The 26,933-nt window shown below is 34.5% G+C and overlaps 1 protein-coding gene across 1 annotated transcript in view; it reads right to left on the reverse strand.

Moving 5' to 3' along the window:
• Nucleotides 1-26,933, reverse strand: part of CNTN5 (contactin 5) — a gene marked incomplete at its 5' end in the record, with an annotated part of 603,858 nt that overhangs the window by 114,612 nt on the left and 462,313 nt on the right. The window contains one exon of the mRNA XM_008688424.2: nt 18,559-18,679. Within this exon, the coding sequence (XP_008686646.2) occupies nt 18,559-18,679 (121 nt within the window). The remainder of the gene's footprint in view (nt 1-18,558; nt 18,680-26,933) is intronic.

Raw genomic sequence — 26,933 nt, forward strand, 5'->3', positions numbered from 1 at the left:
TCAGTCAGTTAAGTGGATGATCTCAAGGTCCTGGGATTGAGTCCCACATAGGGCTCCCCGCCCAGTGGAGAGTCTGCTTCTCTGTCTCCCTCTGACCCTCCTCCAACTTGTTAGCACACTCTCTTTCTCTCAAATAAATAAATAAATAACATCTTTAAAAGAAAAAAGAAAATCAGAGAATTTTAGAGCGAAATTGAAAAACCCATTTTATAAACCTATAATTGAATATTCTGTGTGTTTCTCATTGCCACATTGACTTAAAAAAAAAAAAAAGAAGGCTGAAAGGTTTGGAGATGTTAGCATGTGAAAACAAGCCAAAAACCTAAACTTGACAGTTTTGAGTGATGAAGGCTGCTTGGGTACCACAAGACCCAGTTCTCATGCAGCCCTTGCCATTGTCCAGCCAAAATGAGTTAGGACTGTACTTCACATCTCTATGTCACAGAAAGTTCTTTAGATACTGAGGTTGGAAGGATTTTTTTTTTTAAGTGAAGACTCTAAGAAGATAGTTCCTCTGGGCTAGTTCTTAAGATGGAACAGATGACTTCATTATTATTATTATTATTATTATTATTATTATTAATATTTGGTGATAAAAGGATAAGTAAACAAATATGCTAAAATACTGGAAAATTCAAGGTGTTTTTGAAGAGAGGGAAAGTAGTTTAAGTTTGATCAAAATAGCAGAAGTCTGTAAAAGTGGAGAAAAGAAGGTGGATGGAAGACCTTGAACACGAGGACGAGTTTGAATTTTGTTATGTAGGTAGTGGAGGGCTAGTAAATGTTTTTAAATGGGAGGTGGACCACCACATTAAATATGGGGGAAGAGTCAAGGGTGGGAATGAAACATTATTCCAGAATTTCATGGTTGGATAAATTGGAAGAATAATGTTAGAATAAAGGGAAAATCTGGAGGAAGATCTCAAAAGTTTTCCTTTCAACTTAAAGCAATTAATTTCAATTGAAATAAATTTTGATGATAACAAATAAGTGCAGTAGGAAGATGCTAGTTTGGAGCCTGAAGAGAGTTGAAAAGATCAGGAATAGTCATTGGGTGATCAACAACAGTCAAACAGCAATATTGCTAACGATTTTGAAAGCTTATATGAAATGAAAAACATGACTTTATAGGGGCTGAGTCAACATTGTTCAATTAAATTGTTTATGTCGTGTACTTGCTCATAACCAGAAACAGAGGTGACTGAGTTTAAAAGTTGGCATGATGGGTGGCAAGGAAGTTATGCCCACCTATTGAGTAGGTAGATTCCAGGTAGGAATTGAATTAAGCCTAATTGGTGACCATACAGGTTAAGCAGAGTCCATGTGAAATTCAGGGGAAGATTCAATAAATATGGGGATGCATCTACTGCAGTAAATTAAAGCTGCTGCCAGAAAGTTCATGTCCCAAGTAACGATTAAACTATACATGGCAGAGCTTCCAGGACACGGGTTGGACCCCTACAGTTGCAAATAAGGCAAGATGATAAGGTGCTGGGCTGTCAGCTGGGTGATGTTTCAACTGATAGTTCAAAAATTTCTCATGGACCTAAAATCTTTAGTGGACACGTAAGCCTTTTCTTTAGCACTTCTATTTAGTTTCTTTCCCATATACTATGGGTAGCCAGAATCCAGCATATGAATCCTTCTTTGCTATTTGCACTTGATTTTTAGTATTTCAATCAATATTTCTTGTGAAAATGAGTGTATGTGTGTATGTTGCAAAAAAAAATAGGTGAAATCATGAAAAAATGCTTTATAGAGATGGGAGTGCCAAGCTTCAAAGAACTGTTTTGTGATTGCCACTATAGGAAACTTCTGAAAACCCTATCCCACCACATCATTCCCATACAGATTTTTCTCCTATTTCACAGTGTCTGCCTTATTGACATGTCATTATATTTAATATTAAATGCCTATGATTATTGTTCATTCAATTACTACTTCATACACTGTCCATTCTTCTCTATTTATATGATTTTAAAAATGTAATTATTCACTTCGGGAAAAAGAATTAGTCATTTATTCATACATTTAATAATTTGCTTAACAATATTGAGGAAATATCTACTGTGTGCCAGACTCTAGGGATTAGGATTACTTTCTAGGGAAGAGAAGAAGGTCAATGAACAAATGAATGAGATAGTTTCAGATAGTAATAAATGCAATGAAGAAAATAAAGTGGGATGAAGATCACGTGGAGGCAAGATAGGAAACATTAAATGAGAAGCTGAAAAACAGATGATAAGGAGCAGCTAGCCACATACATATTATGGGCAAGTTTTCTAGGCAGAGAACCTCAGCGACAAAATTCCTAAGTGTTGATGAGTTTGGCACATTTGTGAAACAGAAAGGATTCTGGTGTGGTTGAAGCAAAGTGAAGAAAGAAGATAGAGGAGAGTGATAAAGTTGGAAAGGTCAGTAGGTGCCAGATAACAGAGGGATTTGAGGGCAAAGGGAATGACTTTAGATTTTATCTGAGTGTGTTGGGAAGCCACTCTGGATAACACGTGAGAAAATTCAAAGGAAAGAAGCTATTGAAAACCATAGAGCAAAAGTGGAATGGAAGCCCTCAGAGGCTATAGGAAGATATTGGGGAAAATCTATTTAAATAATTGAAAATGTTAATGATCAATGTTAATGCTAAAACTGCAAAACTTTTGCAATAACATTTTCGTAGCAAATGTAAATTGCAATGATTCAATAAATCACTTTTCCAATGTTGTCTTATTGTACTGGTGCTGCTTAGTCAAAGTTGTCAGTGTAGTTTCAATGACAGTGGTAGTCTCTGAGAATGTTCTGCATACCAGTTTCTTGCAATCTTATTGAGAGTGTGGTGATTTTTCTACTTCTGTTGTAAGGAAAACAAAGCAAAACAAAACAAAATGACACTATCCTTTCCCCTACACCAGTCTTATAAAATTGGAATTTCATGAAATTTATCCTGGTAGGTGTAATTTGTGAATGTGTGCTTGTCATTAGAACTCTATCTCCTTTCGGTTAAATGGGGCTAAGTGATTGGTTCAGACCAGTGAGTGGGTCCCGAGTTAAAATGACTTGTGCCATTTTTCACTGAAGCATTTAATTACCAATGTGAGACTCTCCATATCACTCTGTTTGAGATGTTTAAAGAATTCTGTGCTTCTTTATAGAAAAGTACAAACACTTCTCAGTCAATTATCACAAAATTCAGATGAAAGGTAAATTAGCCGACAATTGCAGGTAGTTAAGCAGGCATAAATGTTTAATGTAGCTTTACATGAGTTGAAGTTGTGCACACTGTGTATATTCCAATAGAAAAATAATACTGTCCATCCATCGAAGGTGATCTTTCTGAAATGGAAAATAGATATTTGAGGGTATATTGTACAAATTGCCAGAACAAATAGAAATAATCACCTTGTTTATTAAAAACCTCAAGCAACCCAGATACTATCCTGAAATTAATTTATTAAACTAAATATTAAATAAATTCTAAGAAAAAATGAGTTAAAGAAATCCTATAGGAAATACCATATGGGATGCTAAAATTGCAAAGTGCCATGTTTCTGCAAAACTGTGTAAATCCAATATTGAGTTTATCATGTGTAATTCATTACAACTCTGCCATGTAAATTTTAAGATTAAAAAAATAATGCATGGACTTTTAAATTTGTTCACTCTCACTATTCACTTATGAATAATTTATAGATATCCTTGTGGCTTATTTTCCCAAATATACCATGAAGTGAATTTGGAATTATTATTTCCAATGACATACTAGGGAATACATTTATAAACCCATTCTCCTTAAGACATATGCATCTTTGACAATACTATGGGTAAATTGGAAATAGGAGACTTTCTTTTATGTTTTTGTTGTTGTTGTTGTTCTGAAGTATACATTTGTACTTACTCTCATTTATTTAGGTTTTCTTTCATGATTTTCCATACCAAAAACATGTTCTACAAGATTTCCATTGGGACTAGGGACATATTTCATGGTTGTGAAAAGGAACAAAAGTTGACAAACAGGTATTTAAGGTCATTAATTTCATATTTTAACTAACTGAGCAAATCAGTAGGCTACTAAAGACTTAAAAAAGAATAAGTATTACTCTCTAAGTGGTTAACTTATCTCCCAATGGCTGAGAAATAATGGAGAAAGAATTGTCTTAGGGGTATCTTGATGGCTATTGTTTTATACTCGGGGGATTTTTTGCTATACAACTGTAAGAAGACATATACCATTATGCAATGTACCATTAAGAGCTTGGCACAGACTGAAAGATGACTGTGTCAAATGGTGACAATGAGCTTGATGCCACCATCTAACTCATTTGGAGAAATGGAGACAGTGGGCTCTTTCGGAGCACTTAAATAGAGCAGTCCTGGAGGTTGGATAATTTGTAACAGATGTTCCATATAATGGATGGATTACAGGGAGAGTGTCTGTAATACATACTACCTCATCCAGTGGGGTATGATCGATGCTGCTTATTAGCTTGACTTAACATTCTGTGAGCTGAGGTTGTGAGACAAATATATGAGCTTTGATTTACTGATACATACAGATCAGGTGATAAAATGTCTTTGAAACAGTGATAAGGTATTTCAAATGAAGTTTACTAATAACAGTTCTATTTCTTGAGTTGCCGCAGCAGAAATAATTATATGAACCAATAACCTCCTGAACAAAACATATAATTCAAAGAGACTTGTTTTATGCCATAGGTTTTTGTGATGAATGAATACTTAAATTAACCAAATCAGAATGCTGACAAATGAGAAAGCTAATGCTTTGATATAGATGATTAACTTATGTGGTTTAAAAAATATTTCCATTACTTAAAATTTTGTACTTCTGACATAGAATATTTTAAAATCTAAGACATAATTTCAGGGGAACCTAAAAATCATTCACACTATTTGGTTTCACTTTTTAAAAATCTAAGTATTTATTTTACAAATACGTCCAAATCCTTTAGTGTTCTTGGTGGTTTATAACAGCTTTGTATTCTTTATTTTAATTTTTGCATTGCTTCATTGTCAACTAAACTGAAGGTATGGCAAAAGCCTATGTAAACTTTCATAGAACGAATATTTATGTTTTAAAAATATTGAATATTGTGATTTAAATCAATTTTATAATATGTACTTCGTGCTCATTTTGTGTGATATCAAGTTGGTGGTTATTAGATATGCAGATATTGATGATAGTTACTGATATGTAAAAAACACCTTACAACTATCATGGGTTCATCTACACATCTTTTTTAGAATGAAATAGAATTTGTGTATTTAACTTTTTAACTTTTTTTTTAAACTCAATCTTATTCTTTTGATTGATTCCTTTGTATAACTGTATTTGAAGCCCTTCAACATTTATTTCACATTTGGGAAATTCCTTTGTACACAAAGATAGCTATTGCATTTTGCTCAAGGAAGGAAGCCATCACAATGGAATCTTCAATGCATGTAAATATGTGCTAATATAAACAACCCGCTTCAGGAAAGTAATGCAAGATTTCATTGTTTCAGCTTACTGAATATACTAAGATGGCCTTGATGGTGTTTCAGTTTATCCTAATGACCATAAACCAGCAGAGAACATAATTATCCCAAATCTATCAACATGCCATTTTGACCCCGAGGAAGGAGAGGCAGTCAAAATGTTCCCAATCATCTTTAGAACGTATTATCAAATTCTAAGTGGACAAGATGGACAAAATAATCAGAATATTATTGGATATTTTAGTCAATGGATAATCAAATAGAATTGACTGTTGGAGAAATGTATACCATTTTCCTGCCCATATATACCATAAAATACAGATTCATTCCTTAACCCTAAAGATTAGGAAAATAAAAATTCTTTCTCTAATTAAGAATATCGACAATAATATCTGAATTTACTAAGAAGCATTCTACCATTTAAAATCTCATTTCATTATCCTATTAAATCTGCAAATTAGATATTATATGCCTATTCTACAAATGAAGAATCCAAAAGAGGTAAAATGACTTGCCTGTGGTTATTCAGCTAGTGTCAGAGTAAGATGGAAACCTGGGCCTGGGTTATTTTTATGATGTTACACTGCATTGGCTTTATAAACTGGTTACTATTACAGCAGTTTTAAACAACTCGAGTCATTTTTAAATCAGGCTATTGAGATTCAACTAACATTTATTGAGCACCAGCTATAAACTAGGTCTAGTACTAAGTGCTCTGGTTGCCCAAAGATATTTCTTTTCTAAATGAAATGCAAGCACAGCAAACCTTTCTTTGTTACTTTTGATACACCTTAAGTTCATGCAATTTTATTTTCTCACTGCAATAAACAACCTTGCAGCTGTCACTTTTATATCTCAGCTTTTATCAATACCTGCCCAGTTTGAATCTTATAGTGGTTATTTTCTATTTTAATGAACTGTTTTTTTTATAAAGCTGGGAGCTATCTTTTTCCCTTTCCTCTTCAGTTTTTAGGTACTTCAGCAATGATCCAGAAGTTTCTGAAGGTAAAGTCTACTGATATACTCAATAATAGGGTAGAGATCCATGTGTTCGTGACTGCCAATCTTTACATATAAGGTGTCAAATTAGATTTTCCTCATACATACTGAGCAATAAAGTTAGACACACTCTAGTTTTGAAAAATGAAAAAAAAAGAGGGAAAGACATTTATAAGAAAGATTTTTACCAAGAATTATTCAGAGTCATTTTTTTTTCTTGGCATTAACAGACATCATCTGCAGTGCATTTTCTCCCCTACTCTCTCATCTCAGTTGCTCTAACCCATTAGAGAGCTAATTGCCTTTGTAATTCCAAATTAAGGAGTACTTAGTGAAATGGAGACATTACCTTTGCCAGGTGTTTAGGAGGACAAAATCTAATCTTCAGTAAAAGTCAGCAAAAGTTTCTTTCAATCGGTGAGAGTCCTCTCTCTGCTCAATATTCATGGATTTTGTGTTGTTCAATGAAGAATCATTCAGAGACCGGTTACGTGTTGTATGATGCTAGACAAAATCAAGAGAATAATTAAGAATTGAGTATTTTGGAACATAGGTTGAAATAAAACAAGATTTTAGGATAGGGATTAAAGTGAACTTACCAGTTGTCCATTGTTTTGGAGATGTGACCAGTATTGGGCTGATATTTCACAGATCTTTCGCTTGAAACTTAGGTTCTTGGTGACCACTTACAGTTTATGAAAGAAGGGCTATGTAGTATCTATATGGCTTGTGAAACTGTGTATTCTAGGCTTTACATGAAAACAAATTACTACCTAATACTGAAAAAAAAACATGCTAAAACAATCTAGGTAACAGTCACAGAAAACAAATGCATTCAGGAAATTTAAAAGATCACATGTTAGAAAGGATTGCTGTTTGGTTTAGTCCTATATCTATAAAAACTATGAAAAGTAAGTAGATGATTTTTCCAAACAATTCAAACAAATGAACACAGGTAAAATGTACTTCCAATATTTAGCCCAAGTAATATTGGTTAGTTTGGTTAGTTTAAGAACAAACTTCTGAACACCAAATACCATTTTTTTTTTGTTTTGTGTTGTTTTGTTTTCATGATTTTTGGCATACTTTACATATGAGTGGGTGAGAAACAATGAATATCAAAGGTTTGAAAGACCAGTAGTAAGGATTGAAATGAAGGTCAGGTGCTTTTTAAAATAGCTGGGAATTTTGTTCTTCCCTCGTAATTGTGGCAATCATAAGAAGGTTTAAAATGAGAGAATGAGAAGATATCATGCAAAAAGAGGTCTCTTTCTTTATTATTGCTTAGTATTCCTGGTGACATTTTGTCCAGAAGTGATTCTTTTCTATCAAAGCCTAGCGTGTCTGGATAAGAAATCCCACAAGATGTCCTGAGAAAATAATCATTAGAATTTGACATCTTATATGATTGGTGGTCAGAGGAAGTTCAGCCTTGTCAGTAAGCTTAGTGGTCATTTAGAGCAAAAAATAAGACAGAAAGTGGTGATCAGTAATGTTGAGCCTCCTGGTCATGTGGTCAAAGATTAGAAACTTTAGAGGATTAGAGAGCATGAGGCCTACCCTTAGAGGCAGATGTAAGTGAAAAACAGCTTATTTGCAAGATGATGTAGATTATCTTCTGTTCTCGTTTTTACCTTAAGAATGACTTAAATCTAGCTCACTATAAAAATTCTCTGACTCCTATGTAGAGCTTGTCACTCCATCCCTTCTAATAGGACTCTTTTCTTTCCCCTCCCTCTTTATTCCTTTCTTCCTTTTTCTCTTTCTTTTCCCCCTTTCTTCCTTCCTTTTTCCTTCTTTTCTTCCTTCCTGCTTTGCCCTTTCCTTCTCTTTCTTTCTACCTTCCTTCCACAAATATTTATTAATATTCATCACGAACTATAATGTGTCAAGAACTAAGTAGGTCCAGGGAATACAATAATGAATAAAATGAAAACAATCTGGCAATTGATGATGGAAGGTGGTATAACAATTTAAAATGCTCACTTTGAAATTAGTCTACCTGGACTCTACTCACTATTCCACTCATTAGGGTGACATTCAACAAGTCCTAAACCTCCCTAAGCCTTAGTTTTCTTATTTGCAAATTGGACCTAAAAATAGTATTCCTCTCATTGTTTTTATATGATATGATAAATGGATAGAGTGAAATAATTCATATAGGAACAGTGCCTGGCATGTGGGAAAACCTTAATAAATCCTTGTTTTTTATGATTATTAATGGGGCTTATGATCAGAGTAAAATGTGTTGCTCATATGTCTGTAACAGCATTCCTTATATTATATTGTAAAAAGACATGTTCTTCCATGTCAGGAACACAAGTTGTTCATGGCTAGCTGGTTCTTAGTATAGTGCCTGCCACATATTTGTGCTTTATAAATGTTTGATGAATCAGTGTTTAATGAATGAGTGAAAAGTGAGCAAGGTTAAAGATAAGCAACCTGTCCAAAGTTACAGACCAACAAGAGCTTGGAGGATGTGAAATGGTCTATCTGACTTCAAAGCCCATGGTTTCCTCTTATACATCATTGCTTGCCTCTTTCCTCCTACTGTAATTTGGTTATTACACCCATCATGCCATTGAATTTGCCCTTGCCAAAGTCATCAACTGCTTTCTTTTTTTTTCTTTTTAAAAAAATTAAAAAAAAATTATGATATGTTAGTCACCATACAGTGCATCATTAGCTTTTGATGTAGTGTTCCATGATTCATTGTTTGCATATAACACCCAGTGCTCCATGCAATATGTGCCCTCCTTAATACCCTTCACTGGGCCAGCCCGTCCTCCTGCCCACCTTCCCTCTAAAACCCTCAGTTTGTTTCCTGGAGTCCCATCACCTGATTTCAAATTGCTCAACCTAATGGTAGATATTGGTTCTTATTTTACTTGTACTTGACACTGTTGCCTACCTTGTCTTTCCTGAAATTCTCTTTTCTCTTTGTCTCTATGACTTGATTTCCTTTGCTTTCTTCCTAGTAGCTTGCTGTCTCCACCAGCCACTTCCCAATTTTTGTATATTCCTCTCCTTTTCAACTTTAGTTTTCTTTGGGGTTCTATATTGAGTGTTTTTCTCTTCTCATTCTTTATACGCTCTTTCTGTACTTTCATTTCCATCTGATTGTGCTCAAATCTACATCTCAACTACAGTGTTTCTTTCCTAGGTCCATAGCCACAAATCTATTTGCTTACAGAGTATTTCTTTTTGGAGAGCCTTATCTTAAATGCTCTTCCTTTACCACCAATCCACTTCTCTCCTTACCTTACAGACTACATGAAAAGCATGATCACTCATTAGGGTGACCACATAATTTATTTAAACCAGGACAATTTTGAGAGTGAAAGGGTTTCACTAATAATACTCTGCCACTCGTAGTTTAACTTGGAACTGTCTTGGTCTAACCAGAATGTATGTTCTCACTGCCATTGATCCCTCAATTAAGCATCACAATTGGCATTCATTCTTGACTCTTCCTTCTCATTTTTCATAGATAGTGAGCTACCAGGTTCTATAGATTCTGTCTCCTTCTTATTTTTTGAATATGTACACTCTTTTTAATCTCCATTATTATTGCCTTTTTTCAGACCTTTCTTATTTCTTGTGATGATTACTGCTATAACTTCCTTCTTGGTCTATTAGCAACCAATGGTCTCACTCTCCTCTAAAACACCCTCTGGAGTTATCAGAATGATCTTCTTATATATCTACTCATGTCCCCTTCCTGCGTTGGTCCTTTTATAGATGTCCATAACTTTCAGCATAAAGGTTAAGCTCTCTACCGTGGCATTAGAAGGCACTTATACCCAATCCCATCTCACACTTCTCCCTCTTGCATACTAGAACTGTCCTGGGGTAATCAGAAGGGGGAATGAAGCATGAGAGACTATGGACTATGAGAAATAAGCTGAGGGCTTCAGAGGGGAGGGGGTGGGGGAATGGGATAGACTGGTGATGGGTAGTAAGGAGAGCACGTATTGCACGGTGCACTGGGTGTTATACGCAACTAATGAATCATCGAACTTTACATCAGAAACCAGGGATGTACTATATGGTGACTAACATAATATAATAAAAAAACATTAAAATAATAAAAAAAGAACTGTCCTGGCATATAGTAGGCACTCACTAAACAATGAATAAAATCAGCACTTAAAACATAACCCACACACCAAGAACTTATCTCAACAAGTTTATGTAAATGTAAAGTAATAGTAAATGTCATTTTTATATTAAGATGGATATGTAAGAAAAATAGCTTAGTCTGTGGGACAAAATACATAGTGAAATGTGATCACAATACAGTTTGTGACTCAAAAACATGTATAATATAAAATCCAGCTGATTAGATTTTTCTCAAAATGGCGGTGAAGTCAGAGTACTTGCTTCAAAATAGCAAAATGCTCCTATCAAGAAACCTGCAAAAGTCTAAGTCAATTGTAACATAGTTAAAATGTCCATGCTACCCAGAGCAATCTACACTTTCAATGCTATCCCGATCAAAATACCGAGAACGTTTTTCAAAGAACTGGAACAAATAGTCCTTAAATTTGTATGGAACCAGAAAAGACCCCGAATCTCCAAGGAACTGTTGAAAAGGAAAAACAAAGCTGGGGGCATCACAATGCCGGATTTCGAGCTGTACTACAAAGCTGTGATCACAAAGACAGCATGGTACTGGCACAAAAAACAGACACATAGACCAATGGAACAGAATAGACAACCCAGAAATGGACCCTCAGCTCTTTGGGCAACTAATATTTGATAAAGCAGGAAAAAACATCCGGTGGGAAAAAGACAGTCTCTTCAATAAATGGTGCTGGGAAAATTGGACAGCTACATGCAAAAGAATGAAACTTGACCACTATCTCACACCATACACAAAAATAAACTCCAAATGGATGAAAGACCTCGATGTGAGACAGGAATCCATCAAAATTCTAGAGGAGAACATAGGCAGCAACCTCTACGACATCGGCCAAAGCAACCTTTTTCATGACACATCCCCAAAGGCAAGAGAAACAAAAGATAAAATGAATTTATGGGACTTCATCAAGATTAAAAGTTTCTGCACATCCAAGGAAACAGTCAGAAAAACTAAGAGGCAGCCCACGGAATGGGAGAATATATTTGCAAATGACACTACAGATAAAGGACTGGTATCCAAGATCTACAAAGAACTTCTCAAACTCAATACACGAGAAACAAATAAACAAATCAAAAAATGGGCAGAAGATATGAACAGACACTTTTCCAATGAAGACATACAAATGGCTAACAGACACATGAAAAAATGTTCAAAATCATTAGCCATCAAGGAAATTCAAATCAAAACCACACTGAGATACCACCTTACGCCAGTTAGAATGGCAAAAATAGACAAGGCAAGAAACAACAATTGTTGGAGAGGATGTGGAGAAAGGGGATCCCTCCTACATTGTTGGTGGGAATGCAAGTTGGTACAGCTACTCTGGAAAACAGTGTGGAGGTCCCTTAAAAAGTTAAAAATTGAGCTACCCTATGATCCAGCCATTGCACTACTGGGTGTTTACCCCAAAGATACAGACGTAGTGAAGAGAAGGGCCATATGCACCCCAATGTTCATAGCAGCAATGTCCACAATAGCTAAATCGTGGAAGGAGCCGAGATGCCCTTCAACAGATGACTGGATTAAGAAGTTGTGGTCCATATATACAATGGAATATTACTCAGCTATCAGAAAGAACGAGTTCTCAACATTTGCTACAACATGGACAGCACTGGAGGAGATAATGCTTAGTGAAATAAGTCAAGCAGAGAAAGACAACTATCATATGATTTCTCTCATCTATGGAACATAAGAACTAGAATGATCAGTAGGGGAAGAAAGGGATAAAGAAAGGGGGGGTAATCAGAAGGGGGAATGAAACATGAGAGACTATGGACTATGAGAAACAAACTGAGGACTTCAGAGGGGAGGAGGGTGGGGGAATGGGATAAGCTGGGGATGGGTAGTAAGGAGGGCACATATTGCATGGTGCACTGGGTGTTATACACAACTAATGAATCATCGAGCCTTACATCGAAAACCGGGGATGTACTGTATGGTGACTAACATAATATAATAAAAAATCATTATTAATAAAAAAAAATAAAATAATAGTAAAAAAAAAAAAAGTCTAAGTCAATTGACAGAAATTATCAGTGCCTAAAGGAAAACTTAGCTTCTAGCAGTTCTTGACACTCACTGAGTGAATAAAATATACAACTTAGTCTCCATCAATTGGTTGTATAATTTATTTATTCATTTTGCTTCAATCATTTCCATCAATCAAATCACTTCAGTTAACTATCACTTCAATGAACCAACTAAATGTGGTTCACAGCAACATGATTAACCAAAAAAAAAAAAAGTTTAATGTCAAACTTTTTTAACAAAAACGTTAATGTTAAAAAATTCTAAGCTAGAAAAATAAGTCATTGGTATAAGTTATTTAAATAATTTTATCCAATACTAGTGATAGTAGTGATCTAAAATTTCCCAGTGCTGTAGGATATTTCAATAAGACACTGCATGAATGACATGAGATTTTCTTTAAGAAGGAAGATATTTTATATAACTATTTTAAAGATAATTTGTTACAAAAGCAAATATATGAACTGAGTAACCTCCATTCTGCTCTAAAACATAAATTATTGGCAAATTCATTTACTATTACTATTAATTAAGATTAAAATTACACTGAAAACATTTGTCATTGTCCTGTGATCCCCAAATGTTGGCAAACTCAGCTTTGCTTTTGTGACTACTGGCTCTTTTTCTTTCCATTAGAATTTTTTTTTTAGTAGAGATTCCAGAGTCCAACACATTACTCCACCATATGAAGGCTTGTGCAATCTCCAAGTACAAGGTCATTGCGTAATGGTGAGGAAGAAAAACTATGCAAACTCTATCTTCCAAAAGATACTTGTGTTAAATACTTGTACATTTTAAAGCTTGAAACTTTCAGAAATGGCAAGATGCTATGCTAGGCCAGTGCTAAGATAAGCATTTATTTCAGTTTGAAATCTATGTGGTTCACAAGGATAGTTCTATGAGATATATAAAGATAGAACATTTTAACACATTAATACTACTTATTTCTCAAATCAGAAACTCAAAATAGAAATATGTTCAAGATTTTCACCTAGCTTGAATTTTCCTTTGTTTTGGGAAAGTTATAGTACTTGCATCCTTCCAAGGGCAAAAAGCAGAGAATTCTCAAACTTTCCTCTTTTGCTAGTGAGAATCACTGAAAATTATAGTTTGGACAGAATTTATCCAAAGTTTCCAAACTGGTTTCCATCAGGTAGTAATTGATATCTTTGGGTTAATTTGGAAACAAAACAAAATGAAACGAAACAGGTAACACTTCATAAGTAGCTAAAATGTAAAGTCTCTGCTGTTGATGAGATCTAAATCATCTAGTTTGGTAACACCAACTAGCACATGACGATAAAAGGTTTTGGTGGAAATTAAAATAGAAATATGAATTAATGATTAACACAATAAACAAAATCTTTCAAAATGGAGTAGAATAATTAAAAGATATTTCATATAAAAAGCTGATAAAACCTCTGAATAGGTTCTAATATGCTAAGCCAAGAAAACATTTAGACAACTTTGTTGTAATTGAAAAATAAAGATATTTTAGCATCCTTTGCTAAAGTACTTTTCTTCTTGTAGAGTACTACATAATGTAATAGCTATAGCAGGCTGGCTTCATGGCTGTGCTACCTACGCAGTCACTCAGGGTCCCTACTTTAGAGCGTCCCCATACTTGGATAAGTGCTCTGCTGTTATTGTCTTGAAATTCTTTAGAAGTTTTGACCAAGGGGCTCTGCATATTTAGTTTGCATTTCTTCCCACAAATTATGTAGTCCTGTAACTATGCCTGTGTTTTCTCCTAGTATTGCAATATTTCCCCTAAAAGACTGAAAGTTATCCAGCGAGATTTACTTTCTTAGCGTTTCTCATGTCATTCCCAAAGATGCCTCTCACACTAGTGGCCATAGGGCCACACCGAGGGCTGAGACTTTGGCGCCTTCATCTTTCCATCCACGTGCCTAGATAGAGCTTGATACAGAGCAGGTATCTAATGAATGGGTGAGTAAATGAATACCAAATTATCAATATATACCTGTTGACTTACTTAATTAACAAAATAGTCAAACTTTTAATAGTTTTAGATTTGCAGTGAAAAGTGATTAGGTGGGTTGCAAGAGATTAAAGGTAAAATATTCAAGGAAAAAAGCTTTCTTGAAAAGAATAAATAGAATTGAATTGATGGAAAGTTTAAAGCAAATAAAATTGAAAGGTTGAACACCAAGTTGAATAAGAAGAGGTGAGTGGTTAAAAACAGTGAGATATCTCTCAACAAGTTATATCCTAAGGTGGAGTTTTTCTTCTCAAATTCAATTTAATAAACATCGGATTCATTCCGTAAGCTGTAACACAGGAAATGAAAATTGTTGTCCAAGTTTTGAGAAAGGAGAACATATAGGGTACGCATTCAGGAGGAGCCAAAAGATTGATTATTCTTTGACTATTCCAAGAGTTCTTGACCTACTGTTTTGTATTAATAAACAGAGTAATATGAATATAAAATTTGCATGACGAAGTGAATTTTTAAACTCTTTCTTCTGCCTCTGGGCAGAATAAACAGAACTCATGCTCTGGTCCCAGTTACCGCAGCTCAGCTAAACACATTTAGTTCTTTAAACCAAGATAGTTTCCTACTCTTACATTGGCTTGGGGAAACATAGTTCTAACATTTATTTTTTGTAAAATAAAATAACAAAAAACTAACAATCCTTTCTCTGGAGTTTTTAATATTGTGTTTGATCATCTCCCATAATCCTTGGGAGTATCAGTTCTTTACAAAACATGTATCCTCCTGTGTTACCTTTTAATGATCAATCTCCTTTGCCCTGGATAACAAAATACAGTTCTATCTGTAAAGAGGTTCTCTATAGCATTGTCTAGCCTTACTTTCTGTTTTGTTGCTATATCACACTTGAATAAGTGACTTGAATTGTGCACAGATGTCCAGGTGTGGCTTTAACTTCCTTTTGTATTTCAGCAAAATAATTTATTTTAACATATTCATTACTTCTATTATGGCTCTCCAAATTATTTGTGGTGCTGCTTCACTGAATATTAAATATGTGAGAGCAAGTGATTTTATGCTTCAGATGATTATAGATGGGAAAATTCAATTTTTGGAGGATGATAAAAATAGTGGAAAAGAGGTGAATAATAGAACTGACATTCACAAGCAAATGAAGCACTAGTGGAAACAAGCATTTGGGGGAAATACAGCTTTAAAGTAGTGAATGGGAAGAGAAGCAGAGGCATTACTAGATAGGAACACTCAGATTCTAGTCAGGCAATGATGAAGTCCTAGGGCTGCACACCTGATCTCCAATCTGATGGCCTTATGAGGCCTGGAGAAAAATTTCAGGACTTGGTAAGATGCACAAAGGAATTTCATAGACTATCTTTAATGGGAAAGGAGATGATAAAAAAGTAGTTTCCATCCATCTTGGGGAACACAGAGTTTTAGTCTCCTAAATCCCCACTAAAATAGAATTACAAGGTTATAGAAATTTATCCCTTGGCACCCAAGAAACCTTTTCATGCTCAACATTGAGGAAAGTGAACTGCTGAGACAATTCAATGATGGTACTCCATAGGAAGATGTATGATGGAATTGTTTTTGCTGTTCCCATTTTTATGTGACACATACTTGAATAAATGCACTTTAAGGATTCTGCTGCTGGGATTGTAGCCATCATTAAAAAAACTCCATTTAAAATGCTCAGCTTTGGTCCTGTGGCCTGTACTATTATAATTCCCAAATTTATAAATCAATGAATGGTAATGGGAGAAAGAATGGCAGGGTAAAACTATTTTGAGTATTATTTCACAAGCCAACATGAAAAACAGCAATAGTCAAGCATCCAAGTTCCTTCAATTACCAGGAGCTGTTAACTTAACAAAAACAGTAAAAATTAAAAAAAGAAGAACCAAAAACCCTAGTTAAGTTTTTAAATCTGTCTAAGACCAACCAGGCAGAAGAGGCAAGCTATTTTTAATAATTTTAGAAAAGTAAAGCAACTATAGAATAGAACATTGGTGACTTGATCAAACTGACTTTGAATGAAAGCTTGAGGTGAATGTTACATGAATATTCAGACAAGAGCAACCTGTTTGAAAATTTTTTTGAGTGTAATTTCAACATTTATGCATTTTATCTTCTCCTAGGCACAAAGCCAAAGGCTAAAAGAGCAGAACACAAAAAAGCTGAACCCGAATTATGTTCTAAACCCTGTTGAGTTTAATTTTACTTACAAAGCAGAATGTTGGTTTAAATTTGCCCCTCACAACCCTGTAAAAATACCTAGTTTCTTGTTATCTGCTTCTAAATTGTGTTATTCATTTGGAAAGCTCCAATTTTAAGAGCATCATTCTAAATTACTAGGCAAGTGCTACACAATAAATACACATAATCTAAAACAGACCACAGCAAGAGAAGAAGGCAATTTTCCATAAATTTGACTGCAATATAGGGCTTTGTAATTCCATGAGCCTTATAACTTCAAAAGGCATAAAGGAAAAATTTTTACCTAAATGGAATATCATGAGAAGATGAACACTTTAAAGGGTTGATGTTTTTTAAAAGGGTAATACAGATACACATTCTTGATATAAATTTGGAGAAAAGTTCAAATAACCATTTGAACAGGAACACACACACACACACCCAAAAATGAACAGAGTACCACTCACTCAGATACACACTTGTCTTAAAACAATATTTTACTTGGATCAATGAAGATGCACTACCAAAAATCAACAAACCTTTGATAATACATAAAACTAAAACAAAGAGATGATGAAGCTTACTATATGTCTTATGTTTCCCACTCGAGATTTTTTATAATATTAATGAATTTTTTAAAATTATGATTGGAAAACCCTTCAAGTAGATAAAAGACAAGTAAATCTAAAATAAAAGTTTTTGTTATGGATTGTGAATTTTTATTTGCAGAGATCATCTAAAGAGTCTTAACATACAATGCTCACATCACTCAAAATGTAATTGTTTAAAATCAAAAAAGGAGAGGCACTAGGGGAGATTCTGGTAATGGTCTACTTCTTGTCTTGAATTTAGTTTCATGGTGTATTCACATTTTATTTTTCATTGATTTATACACCTGTACACAAATAACTTGTGGAATTTTCCGTAGATATATTATATCTCAAGCGAAAAGAAAAGAAAGAAGAAAAGAAGAGAAAGGAAGGAAGAGAGAGAGAGGATGGAAGGAAGGAAGGAAGGAAGGAAAGAAGGAAGGAAGGAAAGAAGGAAGGAAAGAGAGAGAGAAAGAATATGCATGCTAGGAGCTGCATTTCCCATACCAGGGAATAATGTGCTAAAAGAAATTGGTGCTGTACTCATTTACTTAATTCAAATAAGATGTAACTTTATAAGGTTGCAGAATTTGGCAGCCCAGTTCATAGTAGAAACCACTTAACTGTCATTTATTCACAGATTCTGTTTGACATTTTCAGACTTAAAAAACCCCTGTCACTGAACAGTTGCAAATGCCACCATATTAGGCATGCAGTTTTCCTGTTTTGGGAAGCAGAATTTAGAAGTTAGTGGAGGAAAAAAATGCCTAGTCATTCCACTAGCTTTGCATTTGAAAAACACATCTACACACAAACAAATTTTATCTCTGTAGACCAAGTATCTGTGGCTCAATGGTTTAAAATTTCTGTTTGGCAATAAGTTGGTAAAACACTAAGTGACCACTTACTACTGAAGGTGTTTTAGACCCTGAAGTTGGATCTATAGCTTTTGTCTATTACTAAGAAGCAGTTTTCCATGTAATCTTTTCAAAGGCAAAAGGTTAAGCAAAAATGACATATATTGTAAAATTGAAAGTAAAATGCACAGTACTGATGTGCTCAAAGTCCATGCATTTAAATTCCTTCGTATGATAATTTATGGTGATCATGTCTTCAGACTGCACTATTAGCATACTCACCCCTAACAAGAAGTTCTGCCTCATCTGACACACTGTCTGCTGTGGTCTGTACCCTGCAGCCATATCTCCCAGCATGCATCAGAAGGATGTTCCTGATCATTAAATCTGCAGAGGATGCTTGCTGAAAGAGGGATGAAGTGCCAGTTTAAAATGTTGCAAATCTGCCTAGTTCAAGGTGGTTTAAGGGGAATTTTGTACATTCAGTCATAGGGCCCATTTTTGTCCTTACAATTTATATGACAACAATACAGAAATCAAACATGCCCTATTTTAAGAACACATGGAAGTTATGTTTTCGACAGTTGCTAATAAGAGTTTGAACATTTAATATTTCATATAATGATTTAGCAGCTACAATATTTAAGAAATATTTAAATATGCATAGACATTCATATATTTAAAAGTACAGGAAAAATAATCAGTGAGTCAAAATTATCACTTTGACATTCAGAGACAGGCCTATATTGTGGCAAGACAATAGTTTTGAAAGGAATAGCAACTTATGGAAATTAATTATGAGAAGATAGCAGTCAAAAGATTATCTTGTGCAGCTTTATTGAATGATTACTTTTTAAAGTACATTGTAGGCAACAGAATGAGAGTGTTTAGTTGAAAGATTGCTGGTCCCAAAGCCATGTGTCTTTACTTAGCAAATATTTATTCCTCCCATAACTACCACCACCAGGGAGTAGGGTCAGCCTGAATTTCTGTTAATCAATGTAGTTATGAAACACAAAGGAGGTTCAAAACACCTCATTCTTATTGGGATCACGATGATTAGAACACAGTTGAAGAACAACTGCAGTTAAGGCGATCAATAAGTACCAGGGAGAATATCTTTTAGATGTATCAGTTCACGGGATTAGTGATGATCCTACATGTTAGAATGACAGGTACAGTCTTTCATTTACTTAATCTTGGCTTTCATTTACTCTATCAGGAAAGACAGATTGTGTGTGTGTGTGAACATCCAAAGATCTGGAATTCACAACTCATAAGGTATTTTTTTCGGATAACAACATAAGCAAAACTCTAATACACTCTTCAGTTTTCATGTTGCAATTAAAAACAATTGGCCAGAATGAGCATAGATGCATATAGCTTGACATGATGTTTTCAAAGAACTCAACACTTCTTTTTAACAGTAGTTGAGCATATGAAAGGAGGTTTATTGCAAGCCAAAGAGAAGCACTTCAGATTAGAGATATTTTATTTTTTGATGGAATAGGTGAATTACTTTAAAAAATATGGTGCATTTGTCCTTAGAAGGCAGTATCCTAGTAATTATTTAAGTTTAGTTGCTTGCCTTTATTTTGATACAGACCAATGGATTATATAAAAATCATAAAAGTGAGAATTTTCAGAAATTCTTTGGATTCTTTTCTCTTTCCTTAGAATTCACTGAAAGTGTGTCAAGTCATTGGAAGTTTTCACTTTTCAAATTATGTGTATTTATTTAAATGAAATGCTTAATTGTGTACTGTTTTAAACCACTTCTTTCTGGTATTTCCTTTTTTTCCCTTTCTATTAGTCTTATGATAAGAACTTCTAACGGTATTCAAGTATTCTCTCATGAAATAATTGTTAAGACATAGTCTGATTCAGTCACTTGCAAGGGAATGATAAATTATGGTGAGAATGCATTAAAATGTCATAACAATTATTTCAAGGAATGTGATATTTGTCCAGAGAATGCCCTATGCTGCTAATTTCCTTAGGATAAATTGGTACTATTAAATTTCATTTTCTCATCTATACTCGACTATTTACTTCTTTGAAATCTGAAAAGGAAATTTATACGTTAAAACTCTTTGATTTAATATGGGTGAACAAAAGCAAATTATAAACATTATAAGCCATAATTCAGTTTCAAATCAACATAATTTAATACTTATAAATAAGCTTTGATATCTTTATCACTTTTTGTAGTATGGGTCTATATTAAGTGTGAAAATTTCTTTTTCCCCTTGGATTTCAAAGAAGCTCTCCTAATAGGGAACTCAAATTAATCAGGAATCAATAGGCACACTCTGAACCCAGAATGGGGCCTATGTCTAATGGAAAAGCCAAGGAGAAGTCCAGAAAATCAGAAGGGGCTTTATTATTTCCAGGAATAATGTTTCTGAAAGACTGTGCCGGTGTTTTTTGTTTTGTTGTCTTTTTATTTGCTTGTCTATTTTTCTAATATCACAAACTGATTGGTGGTTCACAGTGGAAAACATAATGAATATAAGTCATTTTTCAGGCTCACATTTTTGAAAAATTATTTTATAAAATCACATTCTTGTGATTAAATAATTGTCTTATTTTCCAGAACTTTTTCTTCCCAAATTATTGATTTCTTTTTGTCCTGGATAAAAGTCCTCAAATCTTTGTCCTTTCTGTTGAATTATAGTAAAAGGAAAGCTTAATGAGTTTAAGATGAGTCTTCATTGAAAATCACATAAAGATTCAAGGAATTCAGGAGGGTGAGGTATAGATTATCTTTCCTATGCTGTCCTTCACTTGGTTCCTGCAATTAATAGTGTGCAATACTTTATTAACTGGCTGAAGCTCCACCACCATCTATCAGGAATAAAAAGTCTATAACTTATTGCATTTCTGTCAATGTCAAGACTATCTGAGGAGTTGAAACTGTCTCATTTTGGACTCATCCCTTCTCTTTTGGATCATACCTACATTATAGTTTTACAATTCTAAACAGGGAAGATTAAAAGTAAAATGAATGGATTGTGAACACTAAACCTAAATTACCCATTCAGTAGATTTACTGATCTTTCAAGAGAAGTAACGAGAAGAATTCATGTGGGAACCCATTATACTTAATCTCAGTCCACAGTATGCAGTTCCTGAGAGAGAACCTCCACAATTTAGCGCACTTTTAATGAAATGATTACTTACAGCAGCTGCTTGCTTTCTTAAGCTTAAACCTCACTTTCACTTTTTCTCTCTTAGGAGTTACTCTCTCTTTTCTTGTTTTGTTTGACACTTACTTTAGATCCTGTCTTTTCTTTGCTGCTTTTTCTGGCTTTATGAATAAATTGTGTTACTTGTTGCTTCAAATGAACTTCCTCACACCCACTACTTAACATAATGCTCCAAGCATTGCGCACCTAGCATTGCGCATGCCACATAGCGGGAGCTATGAGGGAAATCAAGTGAAACAAAGTACATACATACGTATATGAACTATTGGGAAATGCTGCAAAAGTGTAAAATATTCTTAAAGCATTTTTTTTCAGCAGGATTTAACAGAATGCTGTGCACATACTAAGCACTCTGAGAATGTTTGGGGTAAGAATCATCTAAACAACTAGATAGCTTAAATTGAGTATTCTTGTAAATAGGACTCATGCTGAATGACTCAGTCAGAAGCCTGCTGGGGATGGCAGTTTCTGTGCCCTCATTTAGGGTTTATTTAACTTTCTCAAGGGGTTCACATAGGGCATTTCCAGCATTCTTGGACCCTAACAGACATACAAACCATTCTCCTCTACAAAGCAAAAGTAACATAGCATATAAATTCTGTGAAATGTGATTTTAAAAATATTTTCTAACATAAAAAAAACTAGGTATCAGCTATGAGGCATGGATTATTAGATATGATTAATGTTATTGACATAAACTCTTGAATACTTAAAAGATTTCCCTGGTACAGTATTTCTTTTTCCCAGAGGATGATTTGTTTCAACTACCTTACCATGATAAGAAAATATTATACATATACATTATTTTTCTTTTTATAACTTTTTCTTCTTTAAACCTTTATATAAAAGGATTTACATTCATGATGGCATGGGTTTTAATACATTTTTAAAGAAAGCTGATATTAACTTGCATGCCTAAATAATTGGACACACTCTCTGATATAGAAAAACTAATTGCTACTGGAAAAAAATACTAGACATAATACTATTTCACAAAAACATTTATGTCTATAATGATGAAATAGTAAGTGCAACCAACAATGCACTGAAGACTAAAAATAAGTAAAAATGGCCCTCATATCCCATTACTAGGACCTTGGTATTTAATTTCCAACACACATTCTAATAATGTACTTTTGAGTACTAAGAAAAATGCAGAAACAGCTTTACTTGATGACATAAGTTAAAGAGGAACAAGTTGATAACTCTTTAATGAACCCAGATATCCAAGCTTGATCACTTAGTATTATAAGCACAAAGTCATAAATTCATGGGATCAGTCCACTAACTTGGTTAAAATGAAGATTAGACATTAGAAAGCAGCTCAAAACAAGAATATACAAGACAAATTGCAATTAAATTTTAGTATAACAAATTCAAAAATAAAAATGTTAAGTCATACTTATTTCCTCAATGACAAAATTGCATATAAGAAGAACAATGAATGAATGACAAAATGCCATGTGTATCACGTGTGTTCCTCCTTTCCCAAGTAGATACAAAGGACTAGAGAATGTGATATTTAACATTTCAGTCGACGTCAGACTTAGGTGGTATGTTTGTTCCTTAATTCTTGAAAAATGTCTCTGATCTGAACATATGTGCATTGATTTTCTTTTCCCTTGTGGTGAGGTAAATGGGCATTCCTTTATTTAAGATTAACATAAATGGTCAAGATAAAAGGGCTCTGCTATAGACTGTATGTGTATCCCACTCCCCCACACCAAATTCACATATTGAAATCTAATCCCCAATGTGATGGTATTTGGAGGTGAGGTGTTTGGGAGATATAGTATGAACGGGAGTAGTGCCTTTATAAAAGATACCCCAGAGAATTCTCTGACCCCTTCTATCATGTGAAGACACAGTGGGAAGATGGCCATCTGTCACCAGACACTGAATCTCTCAGTGCCTTGATTTTGGACTTCCTAGCCTCAAGAACTGTGAGAAAATTTTCTGTTGTGCAAAAGCCACCCATTCCGTGCTATTCTGTTACAGCAGCCCTGATAGACTAAGACAAGCTCTAAATGTCTACAGTGTCATTTCTATACTAATCTAGTGCCTCTAAGTTAAAAATGGCATGAAATAGTCAAGGTCATATAGTTTATCAGTCTATACTTTCCTGAACTTACTCTTAACTCCTTCCTAACTGTTGCTAAAGTTTATCTTATATACCTGTTAAGAATATCTGATCTATTCTTTTATTGTTTATGCAATTATCACTAATTAATTCAACAGATATTTATTTCTATGGACCATGCTAAACTTTGGGTTATACATATATAGACTCTGCACTTGAATGTCTAGTTTAATCCAGGTTTGATGGAAAAAACATAAGAAGAGAGTGTGGAGTAGCTTTTCTCATATCTGCAGCTAGGTTTGAAATAAATGTGAATGAGATAAATGGGTGTGCTATCTGATAAGCACAATACTCAGGATCCAAAGAAAGATATTTTCTCTTTCTGTGTGCTTCATATAGTTGCAACAATCATCCTGGGAACATTGACATCTAAATTTAGGTTTCTAATAGTAGCTTTCATACCAGCTTCTTATATCTTCCATGTTATCCCTGTCTGTTTCTCACCCTTACTCATCTCACATGCCATTGTTAGATTCATCCTTCTTTAAAACTGGTTTTATTTACAATTGCAAAATCTTCGCTGGTTATGTTTATTTACTGCCTACAAGGTGGCCCAACTTCTTAATGAGTATTTAAGGCTGAACTCAACCTACCTTGTCTCTCACTGTAATGGAAAATGTACTCTCCGCTCCTTTCCTCAAGTGGTTTCTCAGTGACCTGCCAAAGTCTCCAAATTCTGTCTCTTGTTTAAATCTTATTTTTTTTTAAGAACGTAAACTCTGGGGTGCCTGGATGGCTCAATTGGTTGAGTGTTTGACTTGAGTCATGATCTCAGGGTCATGAGATTGAGCCCTGCATGGGGCTCCGTACTGAGCGAGGAGTCTGCTTGGGATTCTCTCTCCCACCTCCCCTCGCTCATCTCATTATCTCTCTCTCAAATAAATAAATAAATAAATAAATAAATAAATAAATAAAATCTTCCAAAAAATAAAAAAAATTATGTAAATTCTACCCCCATTATGGGGGTCAAACTCACAATCCTGAGAACAAGAGTTGCATGCTCTTACCTTCTAAGCTACCCAGCTATCCTTATATCTTCTTTTCTATTCTATATTGACTTGAGGTTTTTCTCAATGCATGTTGGCATAAAAAACAGAAATAGAAGAGATTACATCTTCTTAAGTCTTGTTAAAAATACAGTGATGTAAAAAGATGTTAATAATCAAGATAGAAAATGAATGGTTTTTTTTTAGAGTAAATTACACCATTGTCTAGTAATGGAATAATCTTAACTATCTTTCACTGAGCTTATGCTTCTTAAATTACCTCTCATTGACATTACATTCAGATGATAGAACTAGTCTGGAAAAAATTTTGTTCATTCATGCATTAATATGTGCTTTGTAAACAACTAGCAATGGCATGACCACTAGGAAAGCTCCAGAATAATAAAACTTTATAATAGCTACATATTTTATTTTATGAGAACTCATGGCACATGTACCATTATAAAATTATTCATTCATTCACTTATCATTTGTTAGAGTATCTATTTTGTCTAAACAGGAAATTGCAAACACTTGGCACCTTTGAAATTATACCCTTCTTTACTCATAGCTTTGACCCAACCTATGCTTTCTGCTCAACACAGAGCTTCAGTTGACTGGAGTTGTTACAAGAGATAAAACCTGACATATCTGAGCTGCACAGGCTGTAAGATAAGAAATAAATTATACCTTTGAGAAACTCACAATGCAATGTGAACAGTAGACAACTAGCTATAATATAATGTGATACATTAAAGTAGTAAGTAGTGTAAAAAAATCACTGCAGGGTGTCTCGGTGGCTCAGTCCATTGAGCATCTGACTCTTGATTTTGGCTCAGGTCATGATCTCTGGGTCGTGGGATCAAGCCCCTCATCAGGCTCCACACTCAGCACAGAGTCTGCTTGTCCTTATCCCTCTGCTGCTCCCCCTGCTCTCTCTCTCTCGAATAAATAAATAAAATCTTTTTAAAAAATCGCTGCATAATATATTGATTTTAGAGTGGAAAGACAGTTAACAAATCATCGGTTAATCAATTCCTACATCAGTTGAGAAAACTGAGGGCTAAAAGGTGTAGGTGACTTGCTCAAGGGCAAGTTAAGTAAGGAAATAGAAGAGACTTGGGCACCTGATGACTCTCATCAAGAGTTCTTTTATTCTACTATTCCACCTGTAAAACTAATCCTTATTCTGCTTAGACTGTAGGTAATTTGATTTACCAGTATTAAAGCAAAATTTGGCAAGTGTGTCAAAATAAAATGGTTTCAATGTATAGTAATAACCATGAAACAATTAGAAATTAGTTTTCTAAATAAACCACAGAATTATTCTAAGAGCTCATTCTTTTATGATGGTCTTTCATCTGCCATATCTAGACATGAAATGCTATATCTCCCTTCAAAATATCAGAATCACCTTTCTGATAATACACATGACCCATCAACCTCATTTGTTCCTGGAATTATTCACCTTTTCTCTGACTGTTAATTCGGCATCAAGAGAATCTTCAATATGTGACCCACAATGACAAAAAAAAAAAGTCATGGGCAGTTTATAGTGACACGTCTTTAGTTGAAGGAGAATTGACTAAACTTGACTTCCTAACCTAAGTACATAATTAGGTGGATCGATAGTTTACTGATACATCAATGTTTCTGTTCTCTTTTTTCTAGGCTCATAATATTCTCAATTTATCCTTTAAGGTCAACACTATTTTGTTACACCATCATATACAGGTTTCCAGAATAAAACGAGTTTTATTCTGCTACTGATTTTACATTGCAGTACAGTCAATATCTGCATGCAAGTCTAGTCCCATTCTGGCTATGGAAAAAGAGTGATCAGACAACTCTCTATGGGATTTTTATTTCTTCCCTGAAATCAGCAAAGCCCAGGCATACAGAATATAGTAGCTCTCATCTCACTCATCAGTTAGGACTAGTACTGATCTGGTATTGTTATAAAGTCCTAAAGTGTCGGGCATATGGTAGACCACTCTGTGTTTCATTGATTTTCACACAGAACTTTAGGAATGAGTCTAGAATGAGGCCACTTTATTTGCATGTCTTTGTTTTACTTGGGTCACTTAGATTCAAGCAGTTTATCATCCTGGGTCTCTGACATGATTGGGGAGGCCAGGGAGGTTGATGCAGAGTCTAGAAGACTAAACCAGAAGAGATCTACCTGCTCTAATCTACTGCTTCTGTTTCTCTCTTTTCCCTGTCATTGGTTAATGACCCATTTGTTTATGATCTTAATTATTACTCCTTCTGGGGCATGGATTCTATCCCTGCCTTTTGATCCCCAACCACTCTTTACAGTAC

Source organism: Ursus maritimus, unplaced genomic scaffold, assembly GCF_017311325.1.
Source record: "Ursus maritimus isolate PB19 unplaced genomic scaffold, ASM1731132v1 scaffold_16, whole genome shotgun sequence".
NCBI lineage: Eukaryota > Metazoa > Chordata > Mammalia > Carnivora > Ursidae > Ursus > Ursus maritimus.